At 48.7% G+C, this 16,452-nt stretch overlaps 1 protein-coding gene across 1 annotated transcript; it reads left to right on the top strand.

Moving 5' to 3' along the window:
- Positions 1 to 5,043: 5,043 nt before the first annotated feature.
- Positions 5,044 to 8,695, top strand: LOC124341763. Its single transcript, XM_046794699.1, has 4 exons — positions 5,044 to 5,866; positions 5,944 to 7,379; positions 7,439 to 8,190; positions 8,590 to 8,695. The coding sequence occupies exons 1-4, from the start codon at positions 5,044 to 5,046 to the stop codon at positions 8,693 to 8,695; spliced, it is 3,117 nt and encodes a 1,038-aa protein (XP_046650655.1).
- Positions 8,696 to 16,452: the final 7,757 nt, after the last annotated feature.

Genomic DNA, 16,452 nt, shown 5'->3' with positions numbered 1-16,452 from the left:
TTTCTCAGCGGTAGTCGGTGAAATAGGACTGGTAGAAATAGGACTACGTTTTAGGACTAGTCAAATTAGGACTGGTCGAAATAGGACTACTTTTTGCAACTCATTATTGCCAGTCCTATTTCTCCTTACGAGCAGTCCTATTTCTACCATCCACTAGTCCTATTTCTACCTGTCCTATTTCATCAGATAAAAGATCTGGCATACTTGTAGGATTTGTCAAAAGACGATTGAACCGTAGATCCGGCACCGTTCATATACTATTCAGCAAATTAAACTATGTTAGTAATAGTCCAGTTCGTTTTTCATTTGTAACTTGTATATTTCAAAACTTTTTTAACTTTTTTTTTATAAAAAGGTTGAATACAATCATGTTAATAAAGCCCATTTGTTAGAAATATCAATTTGATATTCAATTTAAGGTTTATTCGGAAATAAGATATTGTGTTAAAAGTTTCGATTTTTACGGAACTGACGCGCAGCCCAAGCCGGCCAGAAGGGGGGTCGGACGGGGGGGGGATTGCACGTACCCATGGGAGAGGGGTAAGAGAAGGGGGGTTTACCTGGGCCATACCATACGGCACCATCTTTTCCCTATTGCTAAAACGTCAACGGTGATATAATGGTTAGCAATCCGTTCTATCATGCCAATGGACTGAGGATCGAAGTTCGATTCTCGGTCAAGGCGAGATAAATGAAAATTTAATTTTGAAAATTTTAAATTACAACAGCTTCAGGTACTGATGATTTATATAATGCAATTTGTGATCGATTGATATTACAGTACCTGAGGATGTTGTAATTTAAAATTTTCAAAATTAAATTTTCATTTATCTCGCCTTGACCGAGAATCAAACTTCGATCCTCAGTCCATTGGCATGATAGAACGGATTGCTAACCATTATATCACCGTTGACGTTTTAGCAATAGGGAAAAGATGGTGCCGTATGGTATGGCCCAGGTAAACCCCCCTTCTCTTACCCCTCTCCCATGGGTACGTGCAATCCCCCCCCCCGTCCGACCCCCCTTCTGGCCGGCTTGGGCTGCGCGTCAGTTCCGTAAAAATCGAAACTTTTAACACAATATCTTATTTCCGAATAAACCTTAAATTGCATATCAAATTGATATTTCTAACAAATGGGCTTTATTAACATGATTGTATTCAACCTTTTTATTAAAAAAAAACTTAAAAAAGTTTTGAAATATACAAGTTACAAATGAAAAACGAACTGGACTATTACTAACATAGTTTAATTTGCTGAATAGTATATGAACGGTGCCGGATCTACGGTTCAATCATCTTTTGGCAAATCCTACAAGGATGCCAGATCTTTTATCTGATGAAATAGGACAGGTAGAAATAGGACTAGTGGATGGTAGAAATAGGACTGCTCGTAAGGAGAAATAGGACTGGCAATAATGGGTTGCAAAATGTAGTCCTATTTCTACTTAGTCCTAAATCGTAGTCCTATTTCTACCAGTCCTATTTGGTTTAGTCCTAAATCACCGCCAATCTTCTCAGCTTCCGGTCATCGTCTGCATCACGCACCATCCTTCTCAAAAAGCTCATACCAAAGAGAGACCCGGTCTCTTTCTTGCAGAAACGATGAGGCTTCTTCCGCAAAGACACGAATTTGGGATCTGTAATCTTCAAAATGTTCTCCCGTCTCCTCGCCGTCAGGTTGAAGAATGAATCTCCCCAGAGCAGGAAGGCCGTCCTGGTGGCTTCGGATAAAGGAGAGTCTTTTAAGGCTGGATCTTTCGATAGATTCTCCCATACGAATAGCAGCGGTCGGGTGATGTCCAAAATCTTGTATTGCTAGGCCAATAAACTCTTCTAGATGGATTCTGCTTTTGTCGCCTCCATACTCTTCAAATCCTTCAGTCTTCTTGCCATAGAGCTGTCCAGCTGCGGGCATAGCAGCTCGGAGGAATCCGATCTGAAGCTCGGAACATACTTCTCTCTTAACTGCTTACCCTCCGCCTGCTTCAATTTCGCCGTCATCCAGGATCTTAAGTCTCTGCCCATCTCGCGGTCCAGGGTGAATTTTCCGTTGAACGGGGCTGGAGCAATCGGGTCCACACCTGGAGCTGTGTCCATGCCCGGAGGACCGCCTCGTTGTGGACGGTCTCTTGAACGGCTGCGTGATTCCCTATCACGTTCTTCTCTTTCCTGGCGTCGTTCACGCTCCTCCGCTTCCCTATCTCGATTAGCTCTCTCTTCCTCTTCTCTTAAGGTTCTCTCTCTCTCTTCTCTGTCCTCTCGATCTATTCTTTCTCTCTCCTCTCGATTTCTCCTTTCTCTCTCTTCCTCTCCTCGGCGGTCATGTCGGTTACGCCCACTTCTACTATCTGAACTTGCACTCGAACTTGAACCCGATCTGGCACTACTCGACGACATGACAGCTTCGAACGACAGCTGAAAAAGGTCTGAGGGGTAAGACCGATAGGGGGCCAGAAGAAAACTCACTTAGGAGGACAGCTAATAAACGGGCCAACAGAATGTTTTAGGTGAGCGAATTTTCGTACAATTTCACCATCTATGAGCGCTAGTTTGTTATAGAGATTTGAACGTCAAAAAACGACTCTCCTCGAACCAGATCAGCATGAATTACAACTATAGCTGTTCGCATCTCCACTCAAAAGATGTCCACTTCGAATCTTTGATCATTGAGCTCCCAGTCGCTGATAAAATTGTGGGGGCTTGAACTGCATTTATGGCTGACTCTGTCCTTAGGGTTCGGTTGCCTAGTTTTCAGGTCTGTTTCCTTTTCAGCTAGGATAAGGATGAGGAAAATCACGCGATATGTGACCAAAACCTTCAAATAATAACACTGAATTTCGTTTCTTAACGTTCTTAACGTTTGACGTTCAAAACCGACTTTTTTTGTCGGCTTACCCAGGCTGGGCGAAACAGTTCTGATAGGTAAGCTGGTCAGTATTGCTATTAAAGGCATAAATTAAAGAATCGTTTAACTCCGGCTTTCGATCTGTTATTTTGGATGCTTTTTAAAACCCGTACTACTATCCAGTGACTCGATGATTCCTTCCAGTTTGCCCACTTCGAAGAGAAAAGCGTTAATTGACCAAGACAAATTTCCAATTATAACTGATCGCATTCAGGAAAATGTAAGAAACGAATAAGACAAAGGACCAAGTCTGCGTCGGTGAGAGAGATGGACCGTCAGAGGCACAGCTTCACTTAGCTCATAGTTATAGATCCGGCCTCGTTTGGCAGCTGCCTTGGTCCTTCCTCCATTGCTCGCCATTGGGCTCGGCCGTGGCGAAGAGTGAGCTGATGATGGCTCTACTTTTGTCTATTTCTCGATCCAATTTATCGCAAGTGTCTTCCGGTTTAACCAGCATTAGCTAATCTTGAGCAGGGACTCGAATATCGGTCCATGATATAATAGGAAAGGTACAGTACTGTTGTGTTATTGTGCCCTTCTTCCCGCGACCGCTAGATGTCGTGCGGCGCTCAAGCGCTGAAGCTTGGAAGCAGCGAGCAGGAAGAAAGACAGTCTGGTTTCGGCTTACTTGGTGTAAGGATCTCGCTTCTGTTCTCGTCAAATACATTGCGTTAATTGTCTAGTTAACAACCCAGACCTTAACCTAACATGGCGCAGTTGGTAAAACTTGCCTTTTAGAACCCTTGACTCGAAAAATTTCGTGCGAATTCCCCCCAGTTTGGCTTTAATTGAACTTTAATTGTCTCTCGCCGTAGCTGTGTGGGGGCCGCCATCTTGTCTCCTTTGTTCTGGCTAGCTTTCTCGCGTGGCGCCGCCATCTTAGCCATTGTAGGACAGAGACGTTCGTTTCTCGGGCCATAGTTGCATATTGTTGATTCACATTTCAAGTGACGCTGGTCCCGATTATAATATTCATGGTCGTAGCTCTTTGAGCCACCTCGTCCGGAATATTGTGGGCCGCTCATTGATTGTTGGAAGTTCTTTTTTATTTCACTGGCTCACATTCATCTTGCCCTGGCTATACAGTGTCGTTGATGCTGGTCCCGATTATAATATTCATGGTCGTAGCTCTTTGAGCCACCTCGTCCGGAATATTGTGGGCCGCTCATTGATTGTTGTGCAGATTGTTTCTCTGACCACGAGCTCGTAATTATCGATTATCCCATCCACGGAGGAAACTGAAATTTAACCCCATGCCCCGCGGTCGCAACAGTGAATTGAGCCGAGAGCTACGACGTTCCGTGCTGGAGGAAAGACAGCTAGCTGCAACAATCGAACGCGAGTTAGCACGACAACGCAGACGGGTCGTTCATCAGGAACCATACCGGCGAGTCGAGTTTCGCCCGGTCGCCCGACCGTACATCCCACTGGAACGCCAACCTCAGCAGTCCGTCGCACACGGCGGTTCCGTGCCGCCTCCTCCTCTACGGGCGGACGAGCCCCCTACACAGCGCCCAGAAATAGCAACTTTCGCTCACGACGCCGGCGCAGTCGCGCATGGTCTAGCTACGGCCAGACTTTATATCCCGGCCGTTCACCCTGCACAAGAGTCAGCCGAGGACGTTCTACAACTAGCAATCGACGAAGAGATACCACTCAACGAATAACGTACACATCTCCTGGTCGTAAGCCCGCTGGGGCCAATCGGTCGGAGTATTACACTCAGTTTACAGTGTAATGTTGTTACTCGTGTTGTCTACTTCAATATACCTGTTCTTCCATCAGCTCATCTTCATCTCCGCGTCATCACTCATCGCTCCCATACAATCCGACAATCGTGCATGAGTCACGAGTATAATTTGCGCACGCGTCAACCACGTCATCGTAGCTCTTCCCGGCCTCCTCGCGTTCGTTCCGGCCGCACAATGGCGACCGCACAGGATGCTCTCGACGCGGTGACGGCAGTGGGCAACCGAATTGACCTTATGGAAGCGGGCCAAACCAATATGACGACGCAGCTGGCAATATCACGCAACAATTGGCGGCTCTGATCGGCGCCCCACCACCTCCTCCAGGGCCCGGCCCGGGAGTTCCGGCGCCGCAACCCAGCACACGTCGACGCCTGGACCCCTCCACGATGGAAAAGTTGCACGGGGACGTATCGACTTCTCTCCTCCGCTCTTGGCGAAATAGATGGGACGACTATGCTGCACTCAATCAACTGGCATCATACCTGGCAGCCGAACAGATGGCAGCGCTTCGGATGTGCCTCGACCCTTCCATGCAGCAAGTAGTTGAAATTGTATTGGGGATCCTACCCACAACGGTCACTACGCCCGACGCTGTACTCGACCTCATCGGAAATTACGTGCGTGGAAAGCGGAACGTGGCTCTAGATAGGGTTGCTTTTGAGGAACGCCGGCAGGGCCCAGCGGAGTCTTTCGATGATTTCTACATCAGCCTCAGGCGGCTCGCGGACGCTGCAGATCTATGCGGCGCGTGTATCGACAGCCGCATGGCCACCCGCATAATGGCGGGTATTCGTGATTCTGAAACGAAGAAGAAACTCCTCGCCCTTAGCCCGTTCCCGACGACTCAGGCAGCGGTAAATTTATGCAGAAGCGAGGAATCTGCTCGAGCCAATGAGAAAATCCTCAGCACCCAGACTGGCGTCTCTTCCATTCAAGCTAAACAGAGCGGCCGGCACTCGTCGTCGGATGCACATTCCTGTGGTGCATGTGGTCGATCGCAGCATACTGCTGGCCAAATCTGCCCGGCCATCGGGAAAATGTGCCATATTTGCGGCAAGCCAAACCACTTCGCTCCCAAATGCCCCAACAAATCCAGCAAACCGAGACCACCTGGCGGCAGCGGCGGCTCTCGTTACGAGCATGGCGGTGGCGGCAACAAAACGGATGGTGGCATTGCCCCCAAAACCAAGATGGCACGCATATGCATCGGTAACGTGAAGGCTAAACACCGGGATCGCCGCACCCCCGTTATAGCCGTAGAAATATTGGACGGAACGGGCTTTCAGCGCGGTCGTTTGCCAACGTTACCCCGGATCCCGGAGCGGAAGTCAGCGTGGGTGGGCTGGATTTCCTATCCGCTATTGGGCTGTCCGAATCGGACCTATCATCTTCTTCCTTCGACCTCGTGATGGCGGACAAGTCGGCCCCCCTCCTTTCGATCGGCCAGAGGGACGTTCGGATCCGATACGGCGAACAAGCAGCCACTATCACCGTAGTCATCTGTCCGGAAATTCATGGCGTCCTGCTGAGTTGGCTGGACTGTATCGCGTTGCGAATTTTACACAGCGTCTACCCGCTCCCACTCCCCCGCTTACTAGCATCTGTGCAGACGTTGACGAAACCTGCTTCAAGCTCAAATGACGTTACCTCCGTTTTCCTCGAAAACTTGAACATCCCGTCGTCCCCATCTGCGGAGCAAAAAGCGGAGATTAAAGCTGCTGTGGCTAATCACTTCTCCGATGTTTTCGATCAGTCCACGGGCCTCCAATGCATGACGGGCCCGGAAATGATCATACAGTTACAAGAAGACGCAGTCCCATACTACGTTAATGGGGCACGCCCCATTCCCTTCGCTGATCGACCGGAGGTGAAGCAATTGCTGGACGATTACGTGGAGCAGGGGCTGATTGTCCCGGTAGAAGAAGCCACTGACTGGGCAGCGCCGCTAGTGGTTCTTCGCCGTTCCAACGGAAAGCTGAGAATCGTCGTGGATCATACCCGCCTCAATAGGTTTGTCCGCCGTCCCACTCATCCCACGCGAACGCCTCGGGATGCAGTAGCGGAAATCGACAGCGGAGCTAATTTTTTCTCGTGCTTCGACGCCGCGAACGGGTACTACCAGATCCCGCTACACCCGTCCAGCCAAATCCTAACAACCTTCATGACGCCGTGGGGCCGATTCAAGTTTTTACGGGCATCAATGGGGCTTAGTTGCTCGGGCGACGAATTTAACCGCCGTGCAGATATGGCGTTCGCCGATCAAGTCAACACTGTTCGTGTCGTGGACGACTTGCTCCGCTTCGACCGCGATTTCCCAGCGCACGTGAAAGGTGTGTGCGCCCTTCTCCAAGCGGCCCGGACGGCCAACATCACCCTCAACCTCGAAAAGTTCCAATTTGCGGAACCCAAGGTAGCGTGGGTGGGATACGAAATCCAACATGGCGGTGTCACCGTCGATCCCAACAAGCTGCAAGCTATTTCCCGCTTCCCGCGCCCGAATAACATCACGGAGCTCCGATCCTTCATGGGACTCGTGGAGCAACTCGCTGGCTTCTCGGCGGATGTTGCCGGCGCAAAAGGGCCTCTCCGCCCGTTACTCAGCTCCCGGAACTCTTATATTTGGACCGCCGACCATGAAATGGCGTTCGAGGCGGTAAAATCGGCGTTACTGGCGCCCCCAATTCTAGCCAGCTTTGATCCGTCACGGGAGACATCTCTACAGGTGGACGCATCCCGGAAAAATGGAATGGGTACGCCCTCCTACAAAAACACGATGCGCAGTGGCGGCTCATCGACGCCAATTCCCGCTGGTGCACAGACACGGAATCCCGATATGCAATCGTGGAACTTGAGCTGGCAGCGGCCGAATGGGCCATCCGCAAATGCAAGCTTTATTTGAAGGGACTCCCTGCTTTCACGCTAGTGGTGGACCACCAAGCACTCGTGCCCATCCTTAACACTTACACCCTTGACGCTGTGGAAAATCCAAAAATCCAGCGCCTAAAAGAGCGTCTGGCCCCGTATATTTTCACCACCGTGTGGCGCAAGGGGAAAGAGCATGCCATCCCGGACGCTCTATCGCGGGCACCGATAAACGATCCTGGCCCGGACGACGAAGCAGCCAACTCGGACGTCACAGCATATGCTCACCGCACCATCATCTCCCGGATCGCCGCCATCTCTTACGACGACAACTTGGATCCGGATGAATCTGCCGTCCCTCCTCATTTACCCGACCCGCTAGTCGATGAGATCCGTGCGGTGGCCGCGAGCGACGGAGAGTACTCCGCACTAATCGCAGCAATCGAATCTGGCTTCCCCGAGCGCCGAGACCGTGCACCCGCCGCAGTGGGAAGTTATTGGGGCATCCGCCACCAGTTATCAGTGGAACAAGGTATTGTGCTGTTCGGAAACCGCATTGTAATACCTCAGGCGGCCCGAAAGAATGTCCTCCGGAAACTCCACGCGGCTCACCAGGGAATCGTGCGTTCCCGTTCTGGGAAAGCGGCCGCGAAATTCTCGTCGGTCGCCCCGTATATTTGTATGCTTTTGATTTCGCTACTATCATTTGTGTGTATAAGCTGTCACGCCCTACTTGGGTAAAATTGTTTACGGCGTGACAGCTTGGGGAGAGTTGTTGTGTTATTGTGCCCTTCTTCCCGCGACCGCTAGATGTCGTGCGGCGCTCAAGCGCTGAAGCTTGGAAGCAGCGAGCAGGAAGAAAGGCAGTCTGGTTTCGGCTTACTTGGTGTAAGGATCTCGCTTCTGTTCTCGTCAAATACATTGCGTTAATTGTCTAGTTAACAACCCAGACCTTAACCTAACATGGCGCAGTTGGTAAAACTTGCCTTTTAGAACCCTTGACTCGAAAAATTTCGTGCGAATTCCCCCCAGTTTGGCTTTAATTGAACTTTAATTGTCTCTCGCCGTAGCTGTGTGGGGGCCGCCATCTTGTCTCCTTTGTTCTGGCTAGCTTTCTCGCGTGGCGCCGCCATCTTAGCCATTGTAGGACAGAGACGTTCGTTTCTCGGGCCATAGTTGCATATTGTTGATTCACATTTCAAGTGACGCTGGTCCCGATTATAATATTCATGGTCGTAGCTCTTTGAGCCACCTCGTCCGGAATATTGTGGGCCGCTCATTGATTGTTGGAAGTTCTTTTTTATTTCACTGGCTCACATTCATCTTGCCCTGGCTATACAGTGTCGTTGATGCTGGTCCCGATTATAATATTCATGGTCGTAGCTCTTTGAGCCACCTCGTCCGGAATATTGTGGGCCGCTCATTGATTGTTGTGCAGATTGTTTCTCTGACCACGAGCTCGTAATTATCGATTATCCCATCCACGGAGGAAACTGAAATTTAACCCCATGCCCCGCGGTCGCAACAGTGAATTGAGCCGAGAGCTACGACGTTCCGTGCTGGAGGAAAGACAGCTAGCTGCAACAATCGAACGCGAGTTAGCACGACAACGCAGACGGGTCGTTCATCAGGAACCATACCGGCGAGTCGAGTTTCGCCCGGTCGCCCGACCGTACATCCCACTGGAACGCCAACCTCAGCAGTCCGTCGCACACGGCGGTTCCGTGCCGCCTCCTCCTCTACGGGCGGACGAGCCCCCTACACAGCGCCCAGAAATAGCAACTTTCGCTCACGACCACGGCGCAGTCGCGCATGGTCTAGCTACGGCCAGACTTTATATCCCGGCCGTTCACCCTGCACAAGAGTCAGCCGAGGACGTTCTACAACTAGCAATCGACGAAGAGATACCACTCAACGAATAACGTACACATCTCCTGGTCGTAAGCCCGCTGGGGCCAATCGGTCGGAGTATTACACTCAGTTTACAGTGTAATGTTGTTACTCGTGTTGTCTACTTCAATATACCTGTTCTTCCATCAGCTCATCTTCATCTCCGCGTCATCACTCATCGCTCCCATACAATCCGACAATCGTGCATGAGTCACGAGTATAATTTGCGCACGCGTCAACCACGTCATCGTAGCTCTTCCCGGCCTCCTCGCGTTCGTTCCGGCCGCACAATGGCGACCGCACAGGATGCTCTCGACGCGGTGACGGCAGTGGGCAACCGAATTGACCTTATGGAAGCGGGCCAAACCAATATGACGACGCAGCTGGCAAATATCACGCAACAATTGGCGGCTCTGATCGGCGCCCCACCACCTCCTCCAGGGCCCGGCCCGGGAGTTCCGGCGCCGCAACCCAGCACACGTCGACGCCTGGACCCCTCCACGATGGAAAAGTTGCACGGGGACGTATCGACTTCTCTCCTCCGCTCTTGGCGAAATAGATGGGACGACTATGCTGCACTCAATCAACTGGCATCATAACCGGCAGCCGAACAGATGGCAGCGCTTCGGATGTGCCTCGACCCTTCCATGCAGCAAGTAGTTGAAATTGTATTGGGGATCCTACCCACAACGGTCACTACGCCCGACGCTGTACTCGACCTCATCGGAAATTACGTGCGTGGAAAGCGGAACGTGGCTCTAGATAGGGTTGCTTTTGAGGAACGCCGGCAGGGCCCAGCGGAGTCTTTCGATGATTTCTACATCAGCCTCAGGCGGCTCGCGGACGCTGCAGATCTATGCGGCGCGTGTATCGACAGCCGCATGGCCACCCGCATAATGGCGGGTATTCGTGATTCTGAAACGAAGAAGAAACTCCTCGCCCTTAGCCCGTTCCCGACGACTCAGGCAGCGGTAAATTTATGCAGAAGCGAGGAATCTGCTCGAGCCAATGAGAAAATCCTCAGCACCCAGACTGGCGTCTCTTCCATTCAAGCTAAACAGAGCGGCCGGCACTCGTCGTCGGATGCACATTCCTGTGGTGCATGTGGTCGATCGCAGCATACTGCTGGCCAAATCTGCCCGGCCATCGGGAAAATGTGCCATATTTGCGGCAAGCCAAACCACTTCGCTCCCAAATGCCCCAACAAATCCAGCAAACCGAGACCACCTGGCGGCAGCGGCGGCTCTCGTTACGAGCATGGCGGTGGCGGCAACAAAACGGATGGTGGCATTGCCCCCAAAACCAAGATGGCACGCATATGCATCGGTAACGTGAAGGCTAAACACCGGGATCGCCGCACCCCCGTTATAGCCGTAGAAATATTGGACGGAACGGGCTTTCAGCGCGGTCGTTTGCCAACGTTACCCCGGATCCCGGAGCGGAAGTCAGCGTGGGTGGGCTGGATTTCCTATCCGCTATTGGGCTGTCCGAATCGGACCTATCATCTTCTTCCTTCGACCTCGTGATGGCGGACAAGTCGGCCCCCCTCCTTTCGATCGGCCAGAGGGACGTTCGGATCCGATACGGCGAACAAGCAGCCACTATCACCGTAGTCATCTGTCCGGAAATTCATGGCGTCCTGCTGAGTTGGCTGGACTGTATCGCGTTGCGAATTTTACACAGCGACTACCCGCTCCCACTCCCCCGCTTACTAGCATCTGTGCAGACGTTGACGAAACCTGCTTCAAGCTCAAATGACGTTACCTCCGTTTTCCTCGAAAACTTGAACATCCCGTCGTCCCCATCTGCGGAGCAAAAAGCGGAGATTAAAGCTGCTGTGGCTAATCACTTCTCCGATGTTTTCGATCAGTCCACGGGCCTCCAATGCATGACGGGCCCGGAAATGATCATACAGTTACAAGAAGACGCAGTCCCATACTACGTTAATGGGGCACGCCCCATTCCCTTCGCTGATCGACCGGAGGTGAAGCAATTGCTGGACGATTACGTGGAGCAGGGGCTGATTGTCCCGGTAGAAGAAGCCACTGACTGGGCAGCGCCGCTAGTGGTTCTTCGCCGTTCCAACGGAAAGCTGAGAATCGTCGTGGATCATACCCGCCTCAATAGGTTTGTCCGCCGTCCCACTCATCCCACGCGAACGCCTCGGGATGCAGTAGCGGAAATCGACAGCGGAGCTAATTTTTTCTCGTGCTTCGACGCCGCGAACGGGTACTACCAGATCCCGCTACACCCGTCCAGCCAAATCCTAACAACCTTCATGACGCCGTGGGGCCGATTCAAGTTTTTACGGGCATCAATGGGGCTTAGTTGCTCGGGCGACGAATTTAACCGCCGTGCAGATATGGCGTTCGCCGATCAAGTCAACACTGTTCGTGTCGTGGACGACTTGCTCCGCTTCGACCGCGATTTCCCAGCGCACGTGAAAGGTGTGTGCGCCCTTCTCCAAGCGGCCCGGACGGCCAACATCACCCTCAACCTCGAAAAGTTCCAATTTGCGGAACCCAAGGTAGCGTGGGTGGGATACGAAATCCAACATGGCGGTGTCACCGTCGATCCCAACAAGCTGCAAGCTATTTCCCGCTTCCCGCGCCCGAATAACATCACGGAGCTCCGATCCTTCATGGGACTCGTGGAGCAACTCGCTGGCTTCTCGGCGGATGTTGCCGGCGCAAAAGGGCCGCTCCGCCCGTTACTCAGCTCCCGGAACTCTTATATTTGGACCGCCGACCATGAAATGGCGTTCGAGGCGGTAAAATCGGCGTTACTGGCGCCCCCAATTCTAGCCAGCTTTGATCCGTCACGGGAGACATCTCTACAGGTGGACGCATCCCGGAAAAATGGAATGGGGTACGCCCTCCTACAAAAACACGATGCGCAGTGGCGGCTCATCGACGCCAATTCCCGCTGGTGCACAGACACGGAATCCCGATATGCAATCGTGGAACTTGAGCTGGCAGCGGCCGAATGGGCCATCCGCAAATGCAAGCTTTATTTGAAGGGACTCCCTGCTTTCACGCTAGTGGTGGACCACCAAGCACTCGTGCCCATCCTTAACACTTACACCCTTGACGCTGTGGAAAATCCAAAAATCCAGCGCCTAAAAGAGCGTCTGGCCCCGTATATTTTCACCACCGTGTGGCGCAAGGGGAAAGAGCATGCCATCCCGGACGCTCTATCGCGGGCACCGATAAACGATCCTGGCCCGGACGACGAAGCAGCCAACTCGGACGTCACAGCATATGCTCACCGCACCATCATCTCCCGGATCGCCGCCATCTCTTACGACGACAACTTGGATCCGGATGAATCTGCCGTCCCTCCTCATTTACCCGACCCGCTAGTCGATGAGATCCGTGCGGTGGCCGCGAGCGACGGAGAGTACTCCGCACTAATCGCAGCAATCGAATCTGGCTTCCCCGAGCGCCGAGACCGTGCACCCGCCGCAGTGGGAAGTTATTGGGGCATCCGCCACCAGTTATCAGTGGAACAAGGTATTGTGCTGTTCGGAAACCGCATTGTAATACCTCAGGCGGCCCGAAAGAATGTCCTCCGGAAACTCCACGCGGCTCACCAGGGAATCGTGCGTTCCCGTTCTGGGAAAGCGGCCGCGAAATTCTCGTCGGTCGCCCCGTATATTTGTATGCTTTTGATTTCGCTACTATCATTTGTGTGTATAAGCTGTCACGCCCTACTTGGGTAAAATTGTTTACGGCGTGACAGCTTGGGGAGAGTTGTTGTGTTATTGTGCCCTTCTTCCCGCGACCGCTAGATGTCGTGCGGCGCTCAAGCGCTGAAGCTTGGAAGCAGCGAGCAGGAAGAAAGGCAGTCTGGTTTCGGCTTACTTGGTGTAAGGATCTCGCTTCTGTTCTCGTCAAATACATTGCGTTAATTGTCTAGTTAACAACCCAGACCTTAACCTAACAAGTACCTTTCATAAAAACGACTCGGGCCCACGACAAAATAAATAAAAAAAGTCGAACTCGAGCGCAAGATGGCTACCTTATTCGTACAAAAAAAACGAGGTCGGTAGATCTCTGGCCTTTTCAGTTTTTCCTTTTGTTCTTTGTTTAAGTAAACGGACAGGGAGGGGGTAGTACCCAGACGGGGTACAGACAAAATATTTTTTCAAATTTTCAATTTTGCATAAAGGGGTGTAGGAATGAAAAACGTCTAGGTTGAAAGCTGACCTCGACCGGCCAAACGAAGATTTTCTACCCTACCTGTGTCCGGCGAGATTACAAACACGCTAAAGGCTAGCGGGATAAAAATTCTTTGTTAAGCCTTACATAGAAGACTTTTTAAAGATATATCGAGGGAAAAAAGCCAAGCAATATACCCGTTTTTAAAACCCAGTCTTTCTTACAAAACTTTAACTCCCAACCCAAAGAAAAACGAAGTAAAAGGCCGGGAATCTGCCGACCTCCTTTTTTTTGTTTGTTAGGTAAAGACACCTAACGTAAAAATTGACTTTTCTGCTTTCTTTGTCGAAAAGCCCGAGTAGTTTTTATGAAAGGTAGTGTAAACTCTCTGTTATCTCCAAGACTGGCGGGTGTTTGGTAGAGGGTTCCAAGATTCCACGCCAGGTTCGCTAGGTTAGGAGGTCGCTCGCCTCGGGGTATAGTAAAAATAGGGGTTTTTCGTTCGTAATCTATAAAATTACTAATCAATATGTCCAGAAATTGATTTAATTAAAGCTTAATTTAATTCCCTATCCTGAAATACCTAATTCATCTAGATTAGGCAATTTCTTATATGTAAAATTCGTGATTGAAATTCACACTTTTTTTTTTTAATTTGCGCCTTTCGTAACATTGCCCATGGAAGGGGCCTACGATAACGTACCCACACCAAAAACTACTAATGGAGAGTTGGAGAGACACTTATAATATGACAAAATGTATTTAGACGTTTCAGTGTTTTGTATTTGTCAAAACATTACGTATTTTTAAAATAAATTACTTTTATTTTAAAATACTGTATTTTAAAAATACAATTCTGAGTGTTTTTCTAAAATGCAAATTAAAATAAAATAAAATACCAAATAAAATACAGTATTTTAATAATTAAAGAAAAGGTGTAAAATACAAATAAAATACAAATAAAATACAAATAAAATACAGATAAGTCAGTTTTAATTTCGTCACTGTTTATTCTATCAATTCAGTATTGATCGATGTAGACTGAATTTATACGATTCAACAATCAAACAATTTTGAATTGTGTTTGAGAAAAAGTAATTGTTGAAACAAGAAAGATTTTGTTCGAGACTTCTTTGCTGTGAGTGTGAGGATGTACTAGCAGTACTAAACGCTCTCTCAATACGCAGCATGAGCATCTCTTGCAACAAGACACAAGAAAGGGAAACGGTGGGAATGAAGCTTCCAATATTTAAGAGTTCGAGTTGGTTGCAAGACACCACCATCATCTAACTCTTCCATAGGATGTTCGGCTCACCTTAAGTAGACTTCAAATTCGTCAAGAATTTTCAATTTTGGCACTTCCAGCTAAAAAAGGGGTCCTTTTGGGAGTATTAAGGTGCTGTACAAGTTGCGCTTCTTTTTGCTTGGGGTCGGGCCACTCTCTTGATTCATTCAAACAGTAGCATTTTTTCGCATTTTTTTACTTTTTACTCATAAATTTTGAAAACGGTTTTATTTGACCATTTATTTGAGTATTTTAAAATAAATACAGATATCGTCAAATAAAATAAAAATAAAATACGCACTCTAAAATAAGTCAAAAATACAAATAAAAATACAGTTGTATTTGTATTTTATTTGTATTTTATTTTATTTTATTCGTCAAATACAGAACACTGAGACGTTTATCGGAACTTTGATTTTGCTTTTTTAAGAATGTGGTTTCAAAGCCTCTTTCTAAAAGAATTTTTTTAGGCGTGCGTAGGCTAATTAATATGAGTACTAATTTAGTACTCATGTAATATTCAGTGTTTTGTCGAATAATTCGCTTCGAATAAAATTTTTATTCGGGAATAAAGAATAAATTTATTCTTATTCTTTATTCGTCGAATAAATGACTTTTATTCGTATTCGTTGTTCGATATCTTTTAGAAAAAAATTATTCGTTGTCCGCGAATAACTTTTCGAATAAATATCGAATCAATTTTGAATAAATTTTTCATTTTTGGGATACTGTTTAAGACGTATTTTCGCTATCGCCACCTGTGGTGAGACGGAGGAAGACGACTTTTAGGGGGTTGAAACTCAACCCCCATTGCTCGGGAAAGGAATTGCCTAGAGGGTGGTGCTTTGACATGCTTCAAGCACCGAAATTTGTGTTGCAGCAGTTTCCTAAGTTACACTAAGTGGCGCTGTGAGTCATCACAGGCGATATGTTGGGCATTAACTGGGTTCTGCAAAAATTCAAATTCCAATTAAATCTGGTAATGTGGTAGGGAGCCAAGACCGAAAAACTTTTATTTTGTTTTTTCATAAATCAATTTCGTTCACCCATTCTCTTAAAACCATTTACTAATTGATTAAAATCCGAATTTTTCTTATCTTTTATGCGAAATTTATTTGAAATTTTATTCTTATTCGTTATTCGTTGTTCTAATCGAAAATTCGAATAAGACCCTTATTTTTATTCGTATTCTTTATTCGTCGAATAAATGAAAGTTATTCGAGCGTAGCTCGAATAGCGAAAAACCTTATTCGACAGAACACTGCAAATTTATCCTTAGTACAAAATCATCCAACGCATTCCATTGGATGTGCGACATACGGGCCCCGCTATACGGGCCCCGACATACGGGCCCTCTTTTTTTTTCATGCGACACACGGGCCTAAAAAAAGACGACACACGGGCCTATTTTTTAATTGGAAATAAAAAGATGAGTTGAATACCTACTATGCGTAATCGAATTATTTACATTACATAAAGGGAGAAAAAAATCGATGAAAAAAGAACACAGTAATTGGGATCCCGCTAAATGCTGATCAGAATAGATACAGACATGAAGCTGTATCGAAATTGCTGGCTCGAAGCACAACCAGCTTATA

The sequence above is a fragment of the Daphnia pulicaria genome, chromosome 6, assembly GCF_021234035.1.
Source record: "Daphnia pulicaria isolate SC F1-1A chromosome 6, SC_F0-13Bv2, whole genome shotgun sequence".
NCBI lineage: Eukaryota > Metazoa > Arthropoda > Branchiopoda > Diplostraca > Daphniidae > Daphnia > Daphnia pulicaria.
The sequence above is the reverse complement of the archived record's forward strand: the minus strand, read 5'-3'. Positions and strand labels throughout refer to the sequence as shown.

What these genes read in the sequence shown, in the direction of transcription:
- LOC124341763 (XM_046794699.1), top strand. Translation starts at nt 5,044, where the DNA reads ATGGAAAAGTTGCACGGGGACGTATCGACTTCTCTCCTCCGCTCTTGG. An exon ending in CACGGGAGACATCTCTACAG is followed by an intron (nt 7,380 to 7,438) that starts GTGGACGCATCC and finishes CACGATGCGCAG; the next exon opens with TGGCGGCTCATCGACGCCAA. An exon ending in AAATTCTCGTCGGTCGCCCC is followed by an intron (nt 8,191 to 8,589) that starts GTATATTTGTAT and finishes CTCTCGCCGTAG; the next exon opens with CTGTGTGGGGGCCGCCATCT.